This window comes from Pongo abelii, chromosome 21 (assembly GCF_028885655.2).
Source record: "Pongo abelii isolate AG06213 chromosome 21, NHGRI_mPonAbe1-v2.0_pri, whole genome shotgun sequence".
Classification (NCBI taxonomy): domain Eukaryota; kingdom Metazoa; phylum Chordata; class Mammalia; order Primates; family Hominidae; genus Pongo; species Pongo abelii.
In genome coordinates this window covers 4,176,852-4,196,814 of record NC_072006.2, presented here as the reverse complement: position 1 = coordinate 4,196,814, position 19,963 = coordinate 4,176,852, and the positions used below count along the sequence as shown (strand labels likewise).

Sequence of the window (19,963 nt, the reverse complement as noted above, 5' to 3'; positions counted from 1 at the left end):
TACAATATGAATTACTGTGAACAGAATGTGTGAATTGGTACATATAGAGCAGTGTCTGACACACAGTTCGTCCTAGATGAATATTATTTAAGTAGCATCTTCTGGTCCCTAATGAGGTGCTGCGCCATCACCCCAACCTGCATGACTCGAATAGTACCAGGTGCTGCTGCATTTGCCTGCTATTTCTTCTTTGACTCCCTGCTCCCTATACCTGTTCTTAGAGACCTGAATTGGGAGATGCCTGCATGTTGGAGCTTTTAGACTAGGCATACGCTTAAGGCAGGGCAACCCACTAAGTTAGGGACAGAGCTGGGTTGTCCCTGAGAACAGGTTAAGGGCTGAGATAACCATGAAGATGTCAGAGCAGAAATGGGGTATTGGATTTCCTTCAGTCTCTTCTATGACTTCTAAGACTTATCCTTCATAGAAGAACATAGGGTGACTGAAACCATCCATCAAAGCAGTGTTTGCTGTGAGTTTTGAAGTAAACTTTCAGAAACAAGGATTCTGGGATCTGTTTACTATCCTCCTCTAGGAACTAAACCCATATTAGCATAATAAAGACCTTGAAATATCCCACAAAGGGACCTTATGTAATCCATTGTTTCCCAAACTTATTTAGCTAAGGAACCAACTTGGTTAATGCCGAATCAAACTGCCAGGTGAATGTTCACATACTGAAACAAATAATAAAGTGTTTAATAATGAAACAAAGAAATGAAGAAATATTTCAAATTAATTCTTGAATTGCCTACTTTTAAACCTATGTAACTTTCTGTACTGAAAGATACCTACGCAGCTGTTAGGAATTAGGTCTGCTGGACACTGAGGAGTGGAAGGAGGTATGCTGCGCCCTTGGTTTACATGGGTGCTGAGCAGCAGGGATCTTTTCTTCTGTAGGAGAGGCTGCTCAGCTTCACCTGCTCAGTGACACAGTTTGTAATTTCTCAGAAAGGGCCTTTCTGGAGAGACGTGACAGGACCCAAGAAACCTCACCATCCACACCAACTGGGTTCCCTAAGAAAGGTAGGATGGTGTAACTGGCAGAGAAGGTAAATACAGGGCAGCCATACATTGCTCTCACAAGTGATTAAAAAAGCTTGTGTTTTGAGATTCTAAATCTCCAGTTTTACAAGTTTCTAACCTGGACTCGGAGCATCTGTTTCCTCTTCTATGAAAGGGCAATGATAATAACACCTCCTCTGCAGAAAAGTTAGTCTAGCAGGCTTCAGGATGCATATCCTAGAAAAAAGCCTATTTGCAAGGTTGGCCCTTGGTTGGCATCTGGGAACTTGGATTTTAGCGAGTTTCTCACCATTCCCTGATAAAGAATGGCTTGCTGTGCTTAAACTGTTTATGCAAAAAAAAAAAAAAAAAGAGATTTATGTTCAACCCCTGTTTTCCTCCTGGAATTTAAATATGGACTAAGCAAGGGGTGCCTATGTGACCAGTACCAAATAAAATCCTCAGGCCCTTCATCTCTGATGGGCTTCCCCAGTAGATGGCTTTTTACATGTGTTGTTACAATCAGTCCTGGGGGAATTGACCACAACCCGTGTGAGTTCACTAGGAGAAGACCTCTGAAAGCCTGCACCCGGTATCCTCTGGACTTGGCCCCATGCACCTTTTCCCACTGATAATTTTGTTTTGTATCCTTTCCCTGTAATAAATCACAGCCACAAGTATGACCATATGCAGAGTCCTATGAGTTCTCTTCGTGAATCAAGCCTGGGGGTGGTCTTAGGGACCCCTGATGGAGGGCTACCATGAATGTGGGATAAGACGCATTGAACTTTTAGTGCCCTAGTAGGTAGAGACTGAGCATGAGCACATCAGAGAGAAGAAATAATCTGCCAAGAAGATCTTCACTTCCCTACTAGGCGTCCCTCTGTCCCATGGTGTTAAAAGGCACTAGGACCCTGTCTCTGTCTTTCACCTGAGTGTGGGCCTCCTCCTTGCTAACAGAGTAGTAGCCACTGCTGATAGAATGTCACAATACATCTTGGAGATTTTGTCTCTGCACCTGTGAACTTCCCAGGAATATTGCTTCAGGATTTAGAGCTGTTTTGTGTTTTCCTTTTAAGTTGTTCCTTTGTAACTCTTTAACTCAAACTTACTGGAGAGGTAGAACTGCACGTTTGACCATTAAAATCATAGTTGTGTTGTATCACACGATGCAGTGTAGGTAGATTAATTCAGCTATGGATTTCCTCTCCACAACTCTCTTATTTAAAACCAGAAACAGTATTAGTTCATTGATATCTTCTTTTCAATGCTCTCATTGAGTGGCATAGCAACCACTGGGAAATTCACAATGAGAAAGGGAATAATAAGACATTCTATTCTGCCTCTAAAAATATTTGGCCTAGCATTTTCAATGCTTGTTCAGGTATGAATACAGGCCAAATAACTCTCCTCAAATGATGTTTCTGAAATAATTTCTATCTTGCTTTTTAAAAAAATGGTCATAGCTAAAATTTCTTGAACTGTCAAGCAGACTCAGCCAACAAATGGCCAAATTATATTTTCAAATGTATTTTATGCTCACTAAATAATTCAGAGAGATGGTGTATAGAGCTAATTATTGGTGTAATTTCCTGCCACTGAAAACATTCCAGGCCTTCAACCAGATAGTAATATCACAATCAAAACTCCTTTGAGTTAGCACTCAATTGTGTAACAGCTAATATAGTTACCCAGACTGGATGTTGTTACTTGAAACTTTGAAGCAGCTAAAATAGAAACCTAAAAGTGGCAAGCATCTGAAGATGCAAGGTAGAGGATGATAATCAGGGTTTTTGTGATGTTAGCTCTTTCTGTGTAGCAGTCTACTCCAAAACATAACGGTTTAAAGCAAAAAAACATTTATTTGTGTCCTGATTCTGTAAGTGATAATTTTAAGTTCAGTTCAACTGTGTAGTTCTTCTGCTGGTTTTGACTAGGCTCACTCACGTGGATAGCTGCTGGTCAGCTGGGCAGCTCTGCTTCTCAGGGTCGACTAGTTGCTGGCTGGGGAGACAGGTAACTGGGATAAACGGCCCCTCATCTTCCAGCAGAATAGGCTGGCTTTGTTTTCATGCTGACTGCTGTTTCTAAGGACAGCAAGAGGGCAGGCGAGCCCCAGTGTGCAGGCACAGTGCGTATTGGTGTCATATTTTCTCTTGTCTCATTGGCCATAGTAAATTATACATCCAAGTCCAGAGTCAGTGTGGGAGAGGCCTCCTTGAAGGCATGGATACCAGGAAGAATGAAACATTGTGGGCCATCTCTGCAGCAGTCTATGACAGCAGGGTTCCTTTACTTCTTGACACTTTGGTTTGGGTGTGCCCAAGCGTTTAAGATCAGCTGACTTGTATTTATTGACCTACTTGTAGTAAAGTACTTATAGAATTGTTTTAAATTATAATTATATTTTCCAGGAAAGATAATATATCAAGATAGTTGAAGTCCTTATACTCTTTCATCCGTTTTCATTACAGCCCTTCCAGATTAGTCTGAAGTAACAACCAGAATGAATGTGATGGGTTTTGACGGAGTCCAGGGAGTGAAGGCTGTGAATGATCTGAGCATTGCTGAGAGAATATTTATGTAGGTAGAGGATGGGAAAGGAACTTGAGAAAACTGGAAGGCATGGGAAGACCCTGCTTACCACACAGGGACAAATGTTTGAAAGAAGTAACAGTTTTAACAGAGGATGAAGGGAAGTAGAGAAGGGAGAGTGAGAGAACATGGAGCTCCAACCCCATGTGCTATTTACTAAATAAATGTGCTGTTCAGGGTGATTTTAGTCCATCAACAAATATTTTATGAGCCCTACTATAGGCCAGGCAAACAGTAATGAAAAAGCAGGAAGCATCCTTTCCCGCATGGATCTTACATTCTAGTAGTTAAAACAGACACTGAGCACACCATTATATGTAATTAATTAATCACAAGTGGATAAATGCTGTGAAGAATATATACATAGAAGTGTAGGAATATAGGCTGGGCACAGTGACTCATGCCTGTAATCCCAGCACTTTGGGAGGCCGAGGCGGGTGGATCACAAAGTCAGGAGATCGAGACCATCCTGGCTAACATGATGAAACCCCATCTCTACTAAAAATACAGAAAAATTAGCTTGGGCATGGTGGCGGGCAGCTGTAGTCCCAGCTACTCGGGAGGCTGAGGCAGGAGAATGGCATGAACCCGGGAGGCAGAGCTTGCAGTGAGCCGAGATTGCACCACTGCACTCCAGCCTGGGCGACAGAGCGAGACTGTCTCAAAAAAAAAAAAAAAAAAAAAAGAAGTGTAGGAATATATGACCCCACCTATTCCAGTCCAAGGGCTGAGATAAATCTTCCTCAACAAATCAACATGTAGGCCAAAACATCATGTTTCACAACGCCCATGCAGTGTTGTAAGGATTCCCAAAATGATGATTGTTCTATTCACAGATGAGTAGCTGTAGAGAGGAAAAAGCAATTATCTGGGATCACAGTGAATAGGTGACCTACCTGGGATGCAAACCCATGTTACCTTATGTGTTTTCAACATCATAAAGCATACTTTGCCTATTTTCCGTATTTTCTAGAGGTATTCTGGTCACTGGCTATGTTTCACCTAGGTAAACTATGTTGTTTCAAACAGGTAAAGTACCCTGTAAAAATTGTAAATATAATATACAGTGAAAAGTGAGTCTTCCTCCCTGCCTTCTTCCCCTGGTTCCCTTATCTGCAGGTAATATCAGTCAACTTTCTTGTATATTTGTCCAGAGGTGTATAATTAATCCTTGAAGTAATTACTTTGAGACAGATGTTTTTCCAAGTGCTTTGTAAATATTTACTTGTTTGATCCTTTATGTGGTGACTATCATTATCAACCCATTTTTCATGTATGCATATATTTTATCCCCCACAAATGTTTTGGATTTTAAGTACATACCAAACTTTGAAATGTTTCTTCCTGTGTACTGGTCAGCTTTAATAATGCTATATAACAAACAAGGCCAAAATCTCAGTGGCTTCATTACATGCATTTATTTTTCATTTGCGAGTCAGCCGTGGCTCAATAATATCTCAGTTGAGCTTGCCTGGTCTTGGCTTCAGACTGGAGGTTGGGCTTGTGTCTGCCCTCATGCATCTCTCCTTCCAAGACCTAGGCTGAGGAAGTGTCATCTACCTGAGAGAGAGATCTTTGTGACAAGTGACAGGAGCGCAAGGAAAAAGTGGAAACATACAATGCCTCCAAAAACTTCTGCCCTGAACTTGCTAACTGTCTCTTCCATCCATAGTCAAAGCAGGTCACATGGCCAAATCAAAGCCAATGGGGCAGGGAACTAAAATCCACATGGCAAGTTTAAGGAGGGAACCAAAAAAAATTGAATAAAATTATCTAATTTACACACCCTGAAAATTCAACTTTTATCTTTTGCAGCTGGGATCTAGAGGAATAACTGAAAAGATGTTGCCCTGAGTGAATTAACAATAGCTTTCTCCTGGTCTTCTGCTGGCACAATATAAACAGCTGCCTCTTTTCTATTTATATTTCCCAGGTTTTGGCATCATGTTTGGCAAGAAAAAGAAAAAGATTGAAATATCTGGCCCATCCAACTTTGAACACAGGGTTCATACTGGGTTTGATCCACAAGAGCAGAAGTTTACCGGCCTTCCCCAGCAGTGGCACAGCCTGTTAGCAGATACGGCCAACAGGCCAAAGCCTATGGTGGACCCTTCATGCATCACACCCATCCAGCTGGCTCCTATGAAGGTATGGTGAGGGTTCCATCTTTGCCTGGGCTTAAGAATCATGCTCTTATTTGATGCACTGCATCAGCTTTACAAGCAAGCTATAAAATGCCTAAACCACGTATTTCTTAACATTCACAGATTATTCACAATTATTCTTTCATGATTATAATTTCCACCATTTCTTATAAATTGCAGCACGTGAAAAGGAACTGTGGCTTTAGATGTGATTTTTAAATAATCAGACACATAAAATGCGATCACAAAATAGGACATTTTTATTTCGACTTTAAATGGTGTTTTTGTTAGACTTTATACTGAAGCATATTATCCATCCACTCTGGTTAATATTGGCAATAGCCTCTGACCAACATTAGACCACCTTTTGTTGTTTTCCATTTGCTCTCAAAATATTTAAACTTTTCTTTCATATAAAATTTACTGCCAATAGATTTTAATAATAATATTTATAAATATATATACATATGCATATTTAGGCATATACATATATATGTTTATATAATCAAATAAATATGTGTGTATATATATACACAAACATATACACCCATATTTATTTGTCTTTATAGCTTTCAAATTTGTCTTTATAGCCTAAGAGAGAGCTATTTCAAATAAAAGCAAGTAATTTGAGTCCTAGAATAAGATATAATTTATCTTAAATATGTAGCTAGGAAATTTTTGGCAATAAATGCTCATAAAAGTAATTACATGTAAGCAGAAAGCAGACCCCAAAAAATTTCAGTTATGCCAAGTTACTACAAAGAAAATCCAGGGATTGCAGTTTTCTTCTGCTCTTCAGAATGATAAGAATTCTATAGACTATCAGGCAATTGCCCAAAAGTTCTCTATGGGAGTTAAACATCATTGAAACTTATAATCATATTATCCAGTGGATCATTCCAGAGTTTCATAATCTATACAAAGCCTGAAGTTCAGATTCTTTCCTTGTTCGTTATATTAGTAGACATCTGTGCTATTTGAATATGTTATTCTGCATTAACATGAATACTGCATAAACTGTATTTAAATAATATGCAGAACAAAACTGAATACATTTTTAAAGGGATGCAAAGAAAGAGAACAGCTGATACATTATGGGAAATGCTTATGAAATATCACCTGACCTGACTAAATTAGAACTGTGATTCCATTGTTCATGCACAGTGCTGGTCATTCTATTCTGGTATTGAACATATGAGTCTGTTCTGCCCAAAGATCAATACAGAGTCTTATCATTCTGCATTTTGTAAGTTTGATTTTCTGGTAGAATTTCAAAACTTTTCAAACCAACTAAAATATTAAGTACATACACACAAAAAAATGGATATTTGAGAAGAGAAAGCTTTGGGAACAAAAGGAAGCTGTCATTTTAAACAGATATCAATTGATATTTATTAGAAACTGACTAACCAACTCTACTAGTTTGCGTGTGGCAATATCCTACTATTGAACATAATTTTCTCCCTAAGAGAAGGCTAGCACTTCACTAATGATCATATAATAAGGTGGATCATATCTTTAAAAAGTTGGGATTAGAAAAAATCTGCTTGTTTAGTTTCATTATTTTTCTTATATCCCAAGTTTTTACAAAACCCAGAAAATGGAATGAGCAGTGTGCCCTGAAAATCTTCTACTATTTATCACCATGGTGAAGGAAAAATTCTCACATGAAACTAAGACTTATTTTCTTACTCTGGAGTATCATTATCATTATCATTGGATAAGAAACATTCAAGATGGAAGCAGAGTCTTAAAGAAACATTCTCACACCAGTTAGAATGGCGATCATTAAAAAGCCAGGAAACAACAGGTGCTGGAGAGGATGTGGAGAAATAGGAACACTTTTACATTGTTAGTGGGACTGTAAACGAGTTCAACCATTGTGGAAGTCAGTGTGGCGATTCCTCAGGGATCTAGAACTAGAAATACCGTTTGACCCAGCCATCCCATTACTGGGTATATACCCAAAGGATTATAAAACATGCTGCTATAAAGACACATGCACACATACGTTTATTGCAGCACTATTCACAATAGCAAAGACTTGGAACCAACCCAAATGTCCAACAATGATAGACTGGATTAAGAAAATGTGGCACATATACACCATGGAACACTATGCAGCCATAAAAAAAGGATGAGTTCATGTCCTTTGCAGGGATGTGGATGAAGCTGGAAACCATCATTCTCAGCAAACTATCACAAGGACAAAAAACCAAACACCACATGTTCTCACTCACTCATAGGTGGGAATTGAACAATGAGAACACATGGACACAGGAAGGGGAACATCACACACCGGGGCCTGTTGTGGGGTGGTGGGAGTGGGGAGGGAGAGCATTACGAGATATTCCTAATGCTAAATGACGAGTTAATGGGTGCAGCACACCAACATGGCACATGTATACATATGTAACAAACCTGCATGTTGTGCACATGTACCCTAAAACTTAAAGTATAATAATAATAAAATTTAAAAAAAAGAAAATGTGGTACATATACACCATGGAATACTATGCAGCCATAAAAATGATGAGTTCATGTCCTCTGTAGGGACATGGATGAAGCTGGAAACCATCATTCTCAGCAAACTATGGCAAGGACTAAAAACCAAACACCACGTGTTCTCACTCATAGGTGGGAATTGAACAATGAGAACACCTGAACACAGGAAGGGGAACATCACACACCGGGGCCTGCTGTGGGGTGAGAGGAGGGGTGAGGGATAGCGTTAGGAGATATACCTAATGTTAAATGGAGAGTTAATGGGTGCAGCACAACAACATGGCACATGTGTACACATGTAACAACCTGCACATTGTGCACATGTACCCTAAAACTTAAAGTATAATAATAATAAAAAAAAGAAACATTCTAGCTGAAGACCCAGGACATGTGCCGTCTTGTTAGAGTGTATGCATTATTTGGTTAGGACAAAGTATCATTTACTTCACCACGGTTTTTCACTTGTCCACATCCTAGCAGGTCCTGTTTGAGAGCAAACAAAGAGGCTTTCATCTTAGTGGTAACACATCATATTCCGTGGATGTGGGACTTAGCAGAACCTTCTACCTCATTTCTTCCATCTCCCAGGTGGGCTGGCTTGTTATCCTTTCCTCTCTGACAATCAGTCCCACTGAGAGTTGGAGTAAGATTTCCTAACTTCTAAGCTGCTAAACCTTGTGCTTCTCTTACTCACTAGTATGGGCTTTCCAACCCTTGTGCCAAATGCATGAGCATTCAGTCCACATGAAATAAAAAGATTAAAATGTTAGTGACAGACAAATGTTAACTGGATGATGACTGCAAGATACATCTCAAGTATAGAGCAGGTTCTGGATTTCTGCAAATGAGACTTCAGGCACAATTGCACCCCTGAGGGAAAAAAATAAAATAAAAACAGACAAGGAGTGACAAAAGCAAGATCCAGCTAGGTTGGATCTCACCCATAAAGAGTAAAGTTAATCAAATCCATTTAACTGAAGGACACCCAAATATTCTAGTACCTCATACTAACACTAAACTCCCATAAAGCAACTCCTATCTTTCTCCAAATATGAGTGTAAATATGTCTCCACATATGAGTTCAGTTAACACCACTGGCACACAGTAGACAATACTGGTGGTCAAACAGAATCCTGTGACTACCAGACTCTTACAATAAGTAAAAATTAAAAGGTTTAAGGGGCCAAACTATGTCATATAGTTTGTATGATCCCATTTTTTGGAAATGGCTTCTCTGGAAAAATCTTACAAGTCACCTAAGAATGACATATGATAAAGTATAGAGAAGATATCTCAGAAGTCAAAAAAGTCCTTGAAATAAGAAGTAATGAATAAATGGACAGAAAAGACTGAATATAGTCATGCATGTTTAAAGCCATTTTGGCAAAATTATGTAAGTTAAATAGAACCAACCATTCTAGTTGGTTTGGTCAAAGTGTCCTTTAAATTGAGAAAGGAAAATGAGAAAAGAGATCATGACATAAAAACAGTCAACAGAGGAAGTGTGTCGCCCCTGATGTTGTGGAAAATGCCAGTTCTTCAGTACTTGTCAGCAAGCTTTGCCAAGCTAGTTCCGAGTGGAAATCCACCATTGCCACCAACACTCTTCCTTAGTTAGGATTTCAGCTGTTCCTGTTTAGAACCTCATGCTTACCCATTGTCACGCTTACCAGGACACACCTCTCCTCTGTGTAGACTTATTTAGGCCAGGGTTTCTCCAACCATACAGTCGATCAGAATCACCTGAAGAGTTTGATAAAACATAGATTGCTGGGCCCCATTCTCAGAATTTCTGATTCAGTAGAACTGGGATGGGGCCCAAGAATTTGCATTTCTAATAAGCCTCCAGGTGGTACTGATGCTGCTGGTCTGAGGACCACACTTGGAGAACTTTGATTTAAGTAGTATAAAGGAATGTATCCACATAAGGTATAATCAATGTCAGTTTACACCGGCCAGGATTTCCAAACTGTCAGAAATTTAACCAGAAGCCACAAGTTAGCTTGTACTTGTGTCAAAAGTTTGTGTGCCCAAACTTTTGGGCTAGCCATGTAGGCCATGTAGGCTAGCCAAGATAACCTGAACACCCCAAGGGGGACATTCCCTTTAAAACATTTGGCAAATATCATTGAGAAACTCCTTTTATATCCAATGTCATTTCGTCCGTGAGAACATCATAAGCAATATTACCAAAATCTGTGCTGAATTAGATGCATTATGTAAAGGGCAGGTTGAATGGTCGTATTTGTTTGTGATTGGCCAGTAGTTCTCAAACGTAGATGTTCATAAGAATTTCCCTGGGGGCTTATTATAGCTCAGATTCCCAAGCCCCACCCTAGGGATCTGATTCAGTAGGTCTAGAGTGAGCCTGATAACTTACATTTCTAACAAGCTCTCAGATGCTGATGGTGCTGCTGATGGATAGACGTACTTTAAGAACTGCTGTTCTAGGTGGACTAAAGCCACAACATAATGATCACCCTTTCCCTTTGTTACAGCCTAGAAATCATTTGAAAATGCTAAAAAAAAAAAAAAAAATACAGAGGATAATGTTTAAAAGCTTTTGTAGCTTCTACCTAAAATGAAAAAAAGCATATCTTAATATTTGCTTCATATTTCTTTTTAATTTTCAGGTAGAATTATATAAATAATATTAGATAGTTTTATTCGCCATATCTGAATTTTATGAAGTGATGTCATAATGTGTATAATCTCTAACTTGCTTTTTTACTTAATAGTGTTTTGAGATTAACTCACACTGATGTGTAGAAAATGAATTTATTTAAAAATGACTCTAGCTTTTTTTTCAGTTTATCCATTTCTCTACTAAGGGATATTGTCAAGTATTTGCTATTATAAATATTAATAATATTGTCATGGACATCTGTATTCATGTCTTCTTGGGCCTATGGTGAAAAGTTTTCTTGCAGTGGTTCTCAAGTGTCGTCTAAACCTATGAGGGTTCCTCAGACTCTTTTAGGGAGTCTACAAAATTAAAGCTTGCTTTTTTTACTCTCGTTTCCTGTGTATACAATGGAGAAGCTACATTACATGTGATAATGTCATTGATTGATGGATGCTTAATGGATCATGTGTTTTATAGTCTTATGTTTTAAATTTTCTTGGGTGGGCACATGCCTGTAATCCAGCACTCTGGGAGGCCAGAGCAAGAGTGCTTGAGTTCAGGAGTTTGAGACCAGCCTGGGCAACATAGCAAAACCTCGTCTCCACTAAAAATAATAATAAAAAAAAATTAGCCAGGCATGCTGGTGTGCACCTGTCATCCCAGCTACTCTGGAGGCTACTCTGGAGGATCGCTTGAGCCTAGGAGGTCAAAGCTACAGTGAGCCACGATTGAACCACTGCACTCCAGCCTGGGTAACAGAGCAAGAACCTGTCTCAAGTAAATAAATAAGTTTATCAGTTTTAATATCTAATGCAGTGAATATTAATAGATATAACATAAACTAAGGTCTCTTTTATGTCCTCAATAATTTTAAGAGGTTCCTGAGACAAAAAGTTTGAGAACCACTATCTTGGAACTTATATTAAATGTGATTATCTGTGGCTTCTGCAACTTGCCTTTCACACACTACTGACTTTTTTGTTGTTTTAAATGAAAATAGAGACTTTCGTGTTTTCCAGTTGGCCAGCAATCTTCTAATCTCTACAACCTTTTCAAAGGTTATTGAATAAAATATTCCATCCCTTTTCGTGTATACTATATAATTTCTCTAAACAGCTGTTTTAAAGTTTTTTAAATTGTTAGATCCTTATTTACCATCCCTTTTCTAGTTTAGCCTTCAAAGCCTTCCTAACAATCTTCTCTTTTTCTTTTAAAGATTGAAGAGTCACAGAGAAGACCAATGCAAAACTGGCTCTGACTTAGTTTTTTTTTTGTCTTTGTAGTCTTCGGTATTTTAAAATCTTTCAAAGCTGAGGTTCTGTCTCTTCCTTTTTTATCAGCTGCTGCTGACTACTGCTTTAAAAACCTCTCTCTTCACAGAAGCAGGTAAAATCAAGAGAGGTAAATCTTTAGGTCTGGCCATCCCATTTTGAAGACCACTGTTTTATTTTCTCTCCCATCGTAGTTTATGTTGAAAGCTCATCCAAAATTGAGTCTACTTTAATTACTCTGAAATTCTCTACCTTTCTCTATTTTTGTGATTCTCAATTTTGCATTGTATTTAGAGCTATATCATTTTTCTTAGTTTTCTTTCCATGGGATTCTCTCTTTCCTTGAATATTTTTTAAAAATCCGCTTTCCCAAAATACAGGGCAACTATCTGATATTTTCTAGCATTATTTCCCTTTGACCTAAGGTAACAGTTTTCCCCAAGGTTCCTTCTCAATTACACATAACTGATGTGCTCTTCCTTGTTGGTCAGAATTAAGCCGGAAGGAGTTATTTCTTTTAGTGCCTCCTTTACTTTCTGAGAGTTGTTGCCAAGCAGTTTAAACTGTTTCCAGATGTTTGCCATGCTCCTAGCTGAGTGAAGCTCCCAGCAATTCTGAGAGCTGGGGCTGCCGCCTCATGACTTTTCTGGCTCCCTTAACAAGTCTCTTCTTAAAGCTCATAGATTAGATTCCCCATTACTTTCCTATCCTCTTAAATCAGTGTTTTTTGTTTGTTTGTTTGTTTCTTTTTGCCTCTCCCTTCTTTTAGACATGTTTCTGCTAAAATATAATGTTGAGCTAGAAGCATCTTTTTTGCAACATGAAGTCCAATGCCTTCATGTTCACTGAGTTGGGTCACCCCTTTTCATTTCTAAGTTCTCATCTGGGTGAACATCAGGGCACTTCTAAGAGGTAACAATGGAGCCAGGAGAAGACCTTGGAAAGAGATATATTCAAAGGAAGGAGGAAGAACTAGTCCCAAGACCCTGTGGCAGGAACAAGCTTGAGGAGTTTAAAGGAAAAACAAATCATCTGTTGAGTAGAGCAGAGCATGATGGGGAGAAGGGTGGGGGATATGGCCAGATGGACAAGTAGAGATTGGATGGCATGGGGGCACTTTTGGAAGCCACAGTAAGGAGTCTGCTATTTTGTGAAGCCTCTGTGCATGAAGGACACAGGTCTCAGATCAAGAAATTGTCCTAATACAAAATGAATTAATTTATTTAAAGGTCAGACCCAATGTATAGTGTACCAAATATATTGATCTAATATGTAATCCTGCAGGTGTTAGAGGTGTATTAGTCAAATGGTTGTGAACAGTTGGGATGCAGGAAGTTCTTCCAACTTAATGATTATCAGAAGACATTTAATAAAAATTCACACCTTCTTAAAGAAGAAAGGGTGTATATGTTATAAAGACAGTTAATTTCATTGCACAGTAAAAGCAATTATGAAATGAACCCATTAGATAGATTACCTATGTTTTAAAACCTCTTGTCAAAAATGCCACTTCAGAAGAACTGCATTGAGTTCTTCAGAACCAAGGCCCTCAGCAGGAGGAGAGATGGCTGATCCTTTGTTAAAGGTGTTTATATTATTTTTATACTTGCAAAACCAGTGAGGACAATGGACTTCGACACTCACATTTCTCTTGGTGCCTGTTACTTCCTGGAATCCCTCCTTCCAGTGTCAGTATGCCTTTTCAGCCCTCCCACCGCCACAAAGACTGTGGAATAGAAACATCACACTGGCCCCCATTTTCTCATTTGCCTAAATTCAGGAGATGTGGGCAAGGTAATCTTGTTTCCAAATAAGAGAAGAAATGCAAAACCAAAGCCAGGTTTATTATATTTCTTCATTTTTAGCATCCCTTCCAATCTGGAAACTTCAGCTAAGCAGTTTTTCATTGTATTAATGTGGTTATTTTTTGATGTGCACCATATCAACACACCATCTTTCCCCGTAAATGTCTCTTTCTCACACCCTTTAAAAGTAACAAACTACATCAACCACTAATAAGAACCATCTTTGTTTACATCAGTGTTTTGCAGTGTTTTACATAAGCCACTCTAAGATTTTCTTAAACTTTGAACAAACTTAAGCTCACATGGCCTAGTTATTACTCTAAAAACAAAAGCTGATGTTTTCAGAGAAGACAGTATCACCCCAGGGAATTTACCCCTGTGGGTACCCACCACTTCTTCTATTTGGAGGAGGGCCAATGTTAACCACACACCTCCAGGCCTCTTGGCAAGGCCATTCTGGTACCCAGTGTGACAGCTAATCACAAATGGGTGATGTCACACCTGTCACACCTACAGCTCCCTGGAACCAGCAGAGAATAACTGGAGATTCATGGTCCATGATCCTGGCATTTGGAAGACAGCTCCTAGGGTCCCAACTAAAATTGGGTCACTGAGACCTCATGAATGAATGCTCTCAGTTACTCCCCATCAAGGAGTAACTGCAATCTCCTGCCAAGGATTATTAGAAAATAATCCTTCTAAATCAAAAGAAAAAAGGCATGTGGCCCTCTGTGACTCCCATTCATGCTTGGAACTTGAAAGATTTAATCTCCTGCCACCCTCAAGACCAAGGTAAACACAAATTGAATGTACCATTTTAAAGCAATTGTCAGTTATAGGTTATATTGAAAAGTTATTTACCACCAATTGGTGGTTAAATCTATTCCTGAAGGCCTCTTCTCATGGTTCAAAATACTGTTCCCAGCATTCCTGCAGTGGCTGTGTTCCCCTACTGTAACTCCTGGGAGGAAGCAATAGAGAAGAACCCACACAGGGACCGCATATACTGAGGGTTCCTGTGAGTACCTCCACTTGAGTGTTTTACCCCAACTCTACTCCCAGAGCAGAAGCTGGTGTGAAGGCAATGCAGGTGTCAAATCTATAGTAATCTCTAGTTTTTGTTGAAATCTCTTAGGCAACAGGCCTGACCAAAATCAAGAGTATGGTGACCAAATATCGGATGGTGTTTTACAGAGTAAAAAATGTTTAAGATTTATTCTTTTGTGGCACTTATAATAGCAAATAGTTTTAACCCAGTTGTACAGATAAGTCTTGACTCACTATGATTGATTAGTGCAAATTCACCCAATTTCTAAGTTGGACCCAGTTATTTATTTATTTATTTATTAGAGAGTAATGGAGTGACACCCTATCTCGAAAACTAAATAAATAAACTCAATTTTTCATTTTTGTCACCACAGTCTCATAAAAGACTGAGTACTTCCCCATCCCTTGAATTTGCATGTGACTCGCATGGCCAGTGGGGTGATGTGAGCAGACTTCTAATGGAAAGCTAAGATTTCCCTCTGTGCTTATGCCAACATCATAAGAATATGCCTTAGATGACAGACTGCCTGCAGAAGTTAATGGTTTCAAAGAACACATATTCATTATCATCTCTGAAATTTGAAGCAGAGCCATCCAGCCCCAGCCTCATTGTATGAACCTGAATGTGGGTGGTTTGTTGTGCAGCCTTATAGGACAACTGACTGATACACTATCTTACTTAGCCCCATCCCAGCCTTTTCAATTAGAGAGTAGTAACTCCATCTTTTGGGTAAGGAAAGCAAGTCTTAGAAAGTTTAAAGGATTTGTTGAAGATCCCGCTTCTGTAACTGGAAAGGCCCAGGACTCAAACCTTATACCTATCTGACTCCAAGACCCAGGCTTGTAATCACCACATCACTGTGCCTCCTGGTAATAAGTATGTTTGGGCATGAAAAACTGTTATATGCGTAAATGATGCTAAGTCAGAAAACAAAATTGCTTCCTTCTTACCTTTTCACCTTGCAGATTGTGTAACTGAGACTCAGGTAGGCACAGTGGTTTTTCCTAAGACCACAGAGCACATTAATATCAGATACTATTTCTGTGGGTAAGGAATGCTTTTGATTCTATCATGTAGAAATCCCAGATTTAGCCCATGAGCTCTCCCTTGAGAATCTGACAAGGACATCATTATAAATACCTACCTGACTGTGATTCCCTATCATTACTGCCATATGACTTTATTTTTTAGTTATAGAGTACTCAGAGCCCTTTGTGGAGTCTTTCATTATGCATGTAATCCACGCAGTCTTCTCAAGTGAGTTAGGCAGAATATTTAAATAGGAAATGTCAATGAAATCATACAACGAGAAGCAAATGAGTGAACTTTCAAAGGTGTGCCGCTCACTCTTTCTCCACTATGGCCTCGATGCTCCCTGAGCTCATCATATTTTAGGTCAAACAGCACACCCCCCAGATCACAAGCCTGTCTCCAGAACTGTGTTGGTTTCCCATAGAGTGGCCCTCTCTGAACTCCTGACAGCTGAACTCATCAAATAAGGACAGCTGTGCTTTGATAGCTGGGAAATTCTATATAATGTGAAATGATATTCTAGGGGACATCTTCTTTTCCCCAGCTCTTCTCTCCCAGCAGTGGTGACCTAACTGAAAATAATCCTTCTAAATCAAAAGAAGAAAGGCATGTGGCTCTCTGTGACTCCCACTCATGCTTGGAACTTGAAAGATTTAATTTTCTCTCTCATTTAGCATCTTATAGAAATTGGGACACTAAGATGGCCGCTAGAGGCTGCTTTAGTGGAACTGTCAAATCCTATCCTTTTTAGTGTTTTATTGTGTAATTTTAATTGGAAGCATTATGCTGTCAACTTCATACTGATGATAAATCTATCACTTTAAAATCATTTCCGAGCAGCACATCACTATCTAATTGATTGGATGCTACTACTGTTACCTGTAAGGTTAAAGGCTGCCCGAGATGGCACCTGTCTAAGTGTTTGCTAGAATCACTGAATCCATCACCTGTTGAGAATCTTCATATCAGCTTTCTATTACTGCATGACAATTACCACTAAGTTAATGGCTTCAAAGAACACATATTCATTATCACAGTTTCTCTGAGTTCAGAGTCTAGGCATGGCTTAACAGGATCTTCTTGCTCAAGGTTTCACAAGGCTGCAATTAGGGGGCCAGCTGGGCTTCATTCCCATCTGGAGGCTCAAATGGGGAAGAATCCACTTCCAAGCTTATTTAGTCAGAATTCTGTGGGCAGAATTCTTTTCTTTGCAGCTGCAGAATGCGTGACAGCTTGCTTCTTCAAGGCTAGCAGGAAAGCAAGAGCTAGTCTGCTTGGACTGTATGTATAATAATGTACTCACAGAAGTGATATCCCATCAGTGTTGCCATATAATCTAAGTTAACCATGAGAGTGACATCCCATCAACTTTGCCATGTAACATAACACAGAAGGGACAACCTCTTACCTTTGCCATATTCTATTGGTTAGAAGCAAGCCACAGATACTGCCTACACTCATGGAGAGGGGATAATCAAAGGCATGATCACCAAGAGGTGGGAATCATTGAGGGGTCACTCTAGGGTCTGTCTACCTGGTTCCCAACGTCACTCCCACATGCAAAATACATTCATTCCAGCCCAAGGTCCCAAAGTCTCATCTCATTGCAGCATCATCTCAAAGTCCAAACTCTCATCATCTAAATGGTGATTAGGTATTGATGGAGTGCTTGGGAGTAATCTATTAAACACAGATGTTGGGGCACAATTCCTCTCCATCCACGGACCTGTGAAGCTAAAGAGACAAATTATATGCCCCCAGCCTGTCCAACACGTAATGGTGGGACAGCACAGGATAACCTGTGTAAAAATTCTGATTCAAAATTGGGGCAGGGTGAGGGCAAGTGAGTGGAAGAAAAAAGGAATTACTGGTCCGTGGCTCTTCTGAAATCCAGCTAGGCAAATGGTAGGAGTTCCCTGATTACATTTCAAGACTTGGGAATGGCCCTCTGTGGCTTAGGCTCCTCCCTCAGGGTTCTTGGTTCTGCCCTTCTTTTTCATGAAAGGCAGCACATGTTTGTATCCTGAGTAGTTTTCTCAGCATGCTTTCCTGCTGCTAGTACAATTGGAAGGGTCTGAAAGCCTCCTTTATTTCATACTCTCTTTGTCCCTTTCAGGCCAAGTGGTCAGTATTCCTGATGAAACAATTTCTTAAGAACTTTGTAGAGTTTGTGTGGATTCACTGCAGTTCACTCCATTAGGTGATGCCATATCCACAGATATTTTAAAGATAAGCCTTCCTGTTCCTTGGCCTCCTTCTGAGATGACTGAGGGACAATGCCCATATGCTTCCTTGAGGTTTTCTGGTTTGACTGAGAAGATCTGTAGGGCAGACCCTTAATTTCTTAAAAGACCCCTTCGTGTAACTGCATACTTTTGTCTTTTGATCTTTCTAAGTTTCTAACAAAGAGCTGTACAGTCACACTCAGACTTTTCCCTAGTGCATGCTTTCCTGAGAGTGAATCTCTTCATTTTAGCATCTGTGCCATCTAGAGATCATCGGAATTTTTTGCATCATCAGATTCTGATTCTGTTTTGTAAGAAAAATTGTCCTCCCAATTTTCCTCTTTCCTCACACTTTTTACCACAAGCAGAAAGAGGAAACCAGAGGGTTCCTTCAACATTTTTCTTGGAAATATTTATACAGTCAAGTATATCACTTTCAATTCTGCTTTCCACATAACCTCAGGAGACTATTTCACCGAACTTCACATACGAAAGATTCTCCTTTCTCCTTCCTTCAGTTTCCAATGAGTGTTCCTCACTTCTGAGTCTTCACCATCAGCATCCTCAAATGTCCAGTTTTCTACTCTGAGTCTGTTCATGTCATTTAGGCTTTTTCTACCATGTTCCTCAAAATTCCCCCAGCCTTCACCCACGTGGTTACAAAACCCCTTCCACATTGTTATGGATTGAATTGTGTCCCTCCCAAACTTTATACGTTGAGATGTTAATCCCCAATGTGACATTCTTTAAAGATACGGAATTTAGAGAAGTAATTAAGGCCATGTGAGGTCACAAGGGTAGGACCCTAATCTAATAGGGCTGGTGCCTTTATAAAAAAAAGGAAGAGCACGGTCATGGTGGCTCACACCTATAATCCCAGCACTTTGAGAGGCCAAGGCAGGAGGATCACTTGAGTCCAGGAGTTCAAGACCAGCCTGAACAACATAGCAAGACCCTGTGTGTATTTTTTTTAAATTTCAAAAAGAGGAGGAGGAAGAGACACCAGAGGTGCCCACCCAGAGAAAAGGCTATGTGAGGATACAGGTAAGAAGGTGGCCACCCCAGTCTGTGTTATTTTGTTATAGCAGCCCAAGCAAACAAATACTCATGTTTTTAGGTATTTGCTATAGCAGTTCCCCACTTCCAGGTATCAAAAGCTATACTAGTTTTCTATTGCTATGTAACAAATTACCATAAATGTAACAGCTGAAAACAACACACATTTGTTAATATCCTTGCAGTTTCTATGGGTCAGGAGTCTGGCACAGCTTCACTGACTCCTCAGGTCTCAGGAGGCTGAAATTCAGGTGTCAGCTGGGCTACATTCCCCACTGCCTTCCCATCCAGAGGCTTGACAAGGCAAGAATCCACTTCACAAAATTCATTTCCTTACAGCTCTGAGGGAATGGGGTACTGAGGCCAGAAAGGAGAATAAGCCTGGTTTGTTGATGAACAGGCAACCCCATAGGCAAGCTGGCTCAGTTGTGCCAGGGATGCTCTGAGACCATGTGGAGCACACCTCACAAGTAGCCCAGCAAGGAGCAAGGAAGCTGGGACGTCTACCCACCAACTCCAAGCTTTCTTGGTTGTGTGTTGCTCCCAGGAGTTAATTTCCTGGCAACTCCACACTTGGCCATGCATTCCCCAACAGCCAGAGGACACCTTGTGGTAGAGAGACTCAGGGAAACTTCAGCATGGATAGGAAAT

At 39.8% G+C, this 19,963-nt stretch overlaps 1 protein-coding gene across 2 annotated transcripts in view; it reads left to right on the top strand.

Moving 5' to 3' along the window:
- PAK5 (p21 (RAC1) activated kinase 5) overlaps positions 1-19,963 on the top strand; it is a 301,165-nt gene that overhangs the window by 189,260 nt on the left and 91,942 nt on the right. For both annotated transcript variants that reach the window (XM_054541538.2, NM_001134045.1), the window contains 1 exon segment: positions 5,534-5,748. In XM_054541538.2, the coding sequence (XP_054397513.1) occupies positions 5,545-5,748 (204 nt within the window). In that variant the 5' untranslated portion in view covers positions 5,534-5,544.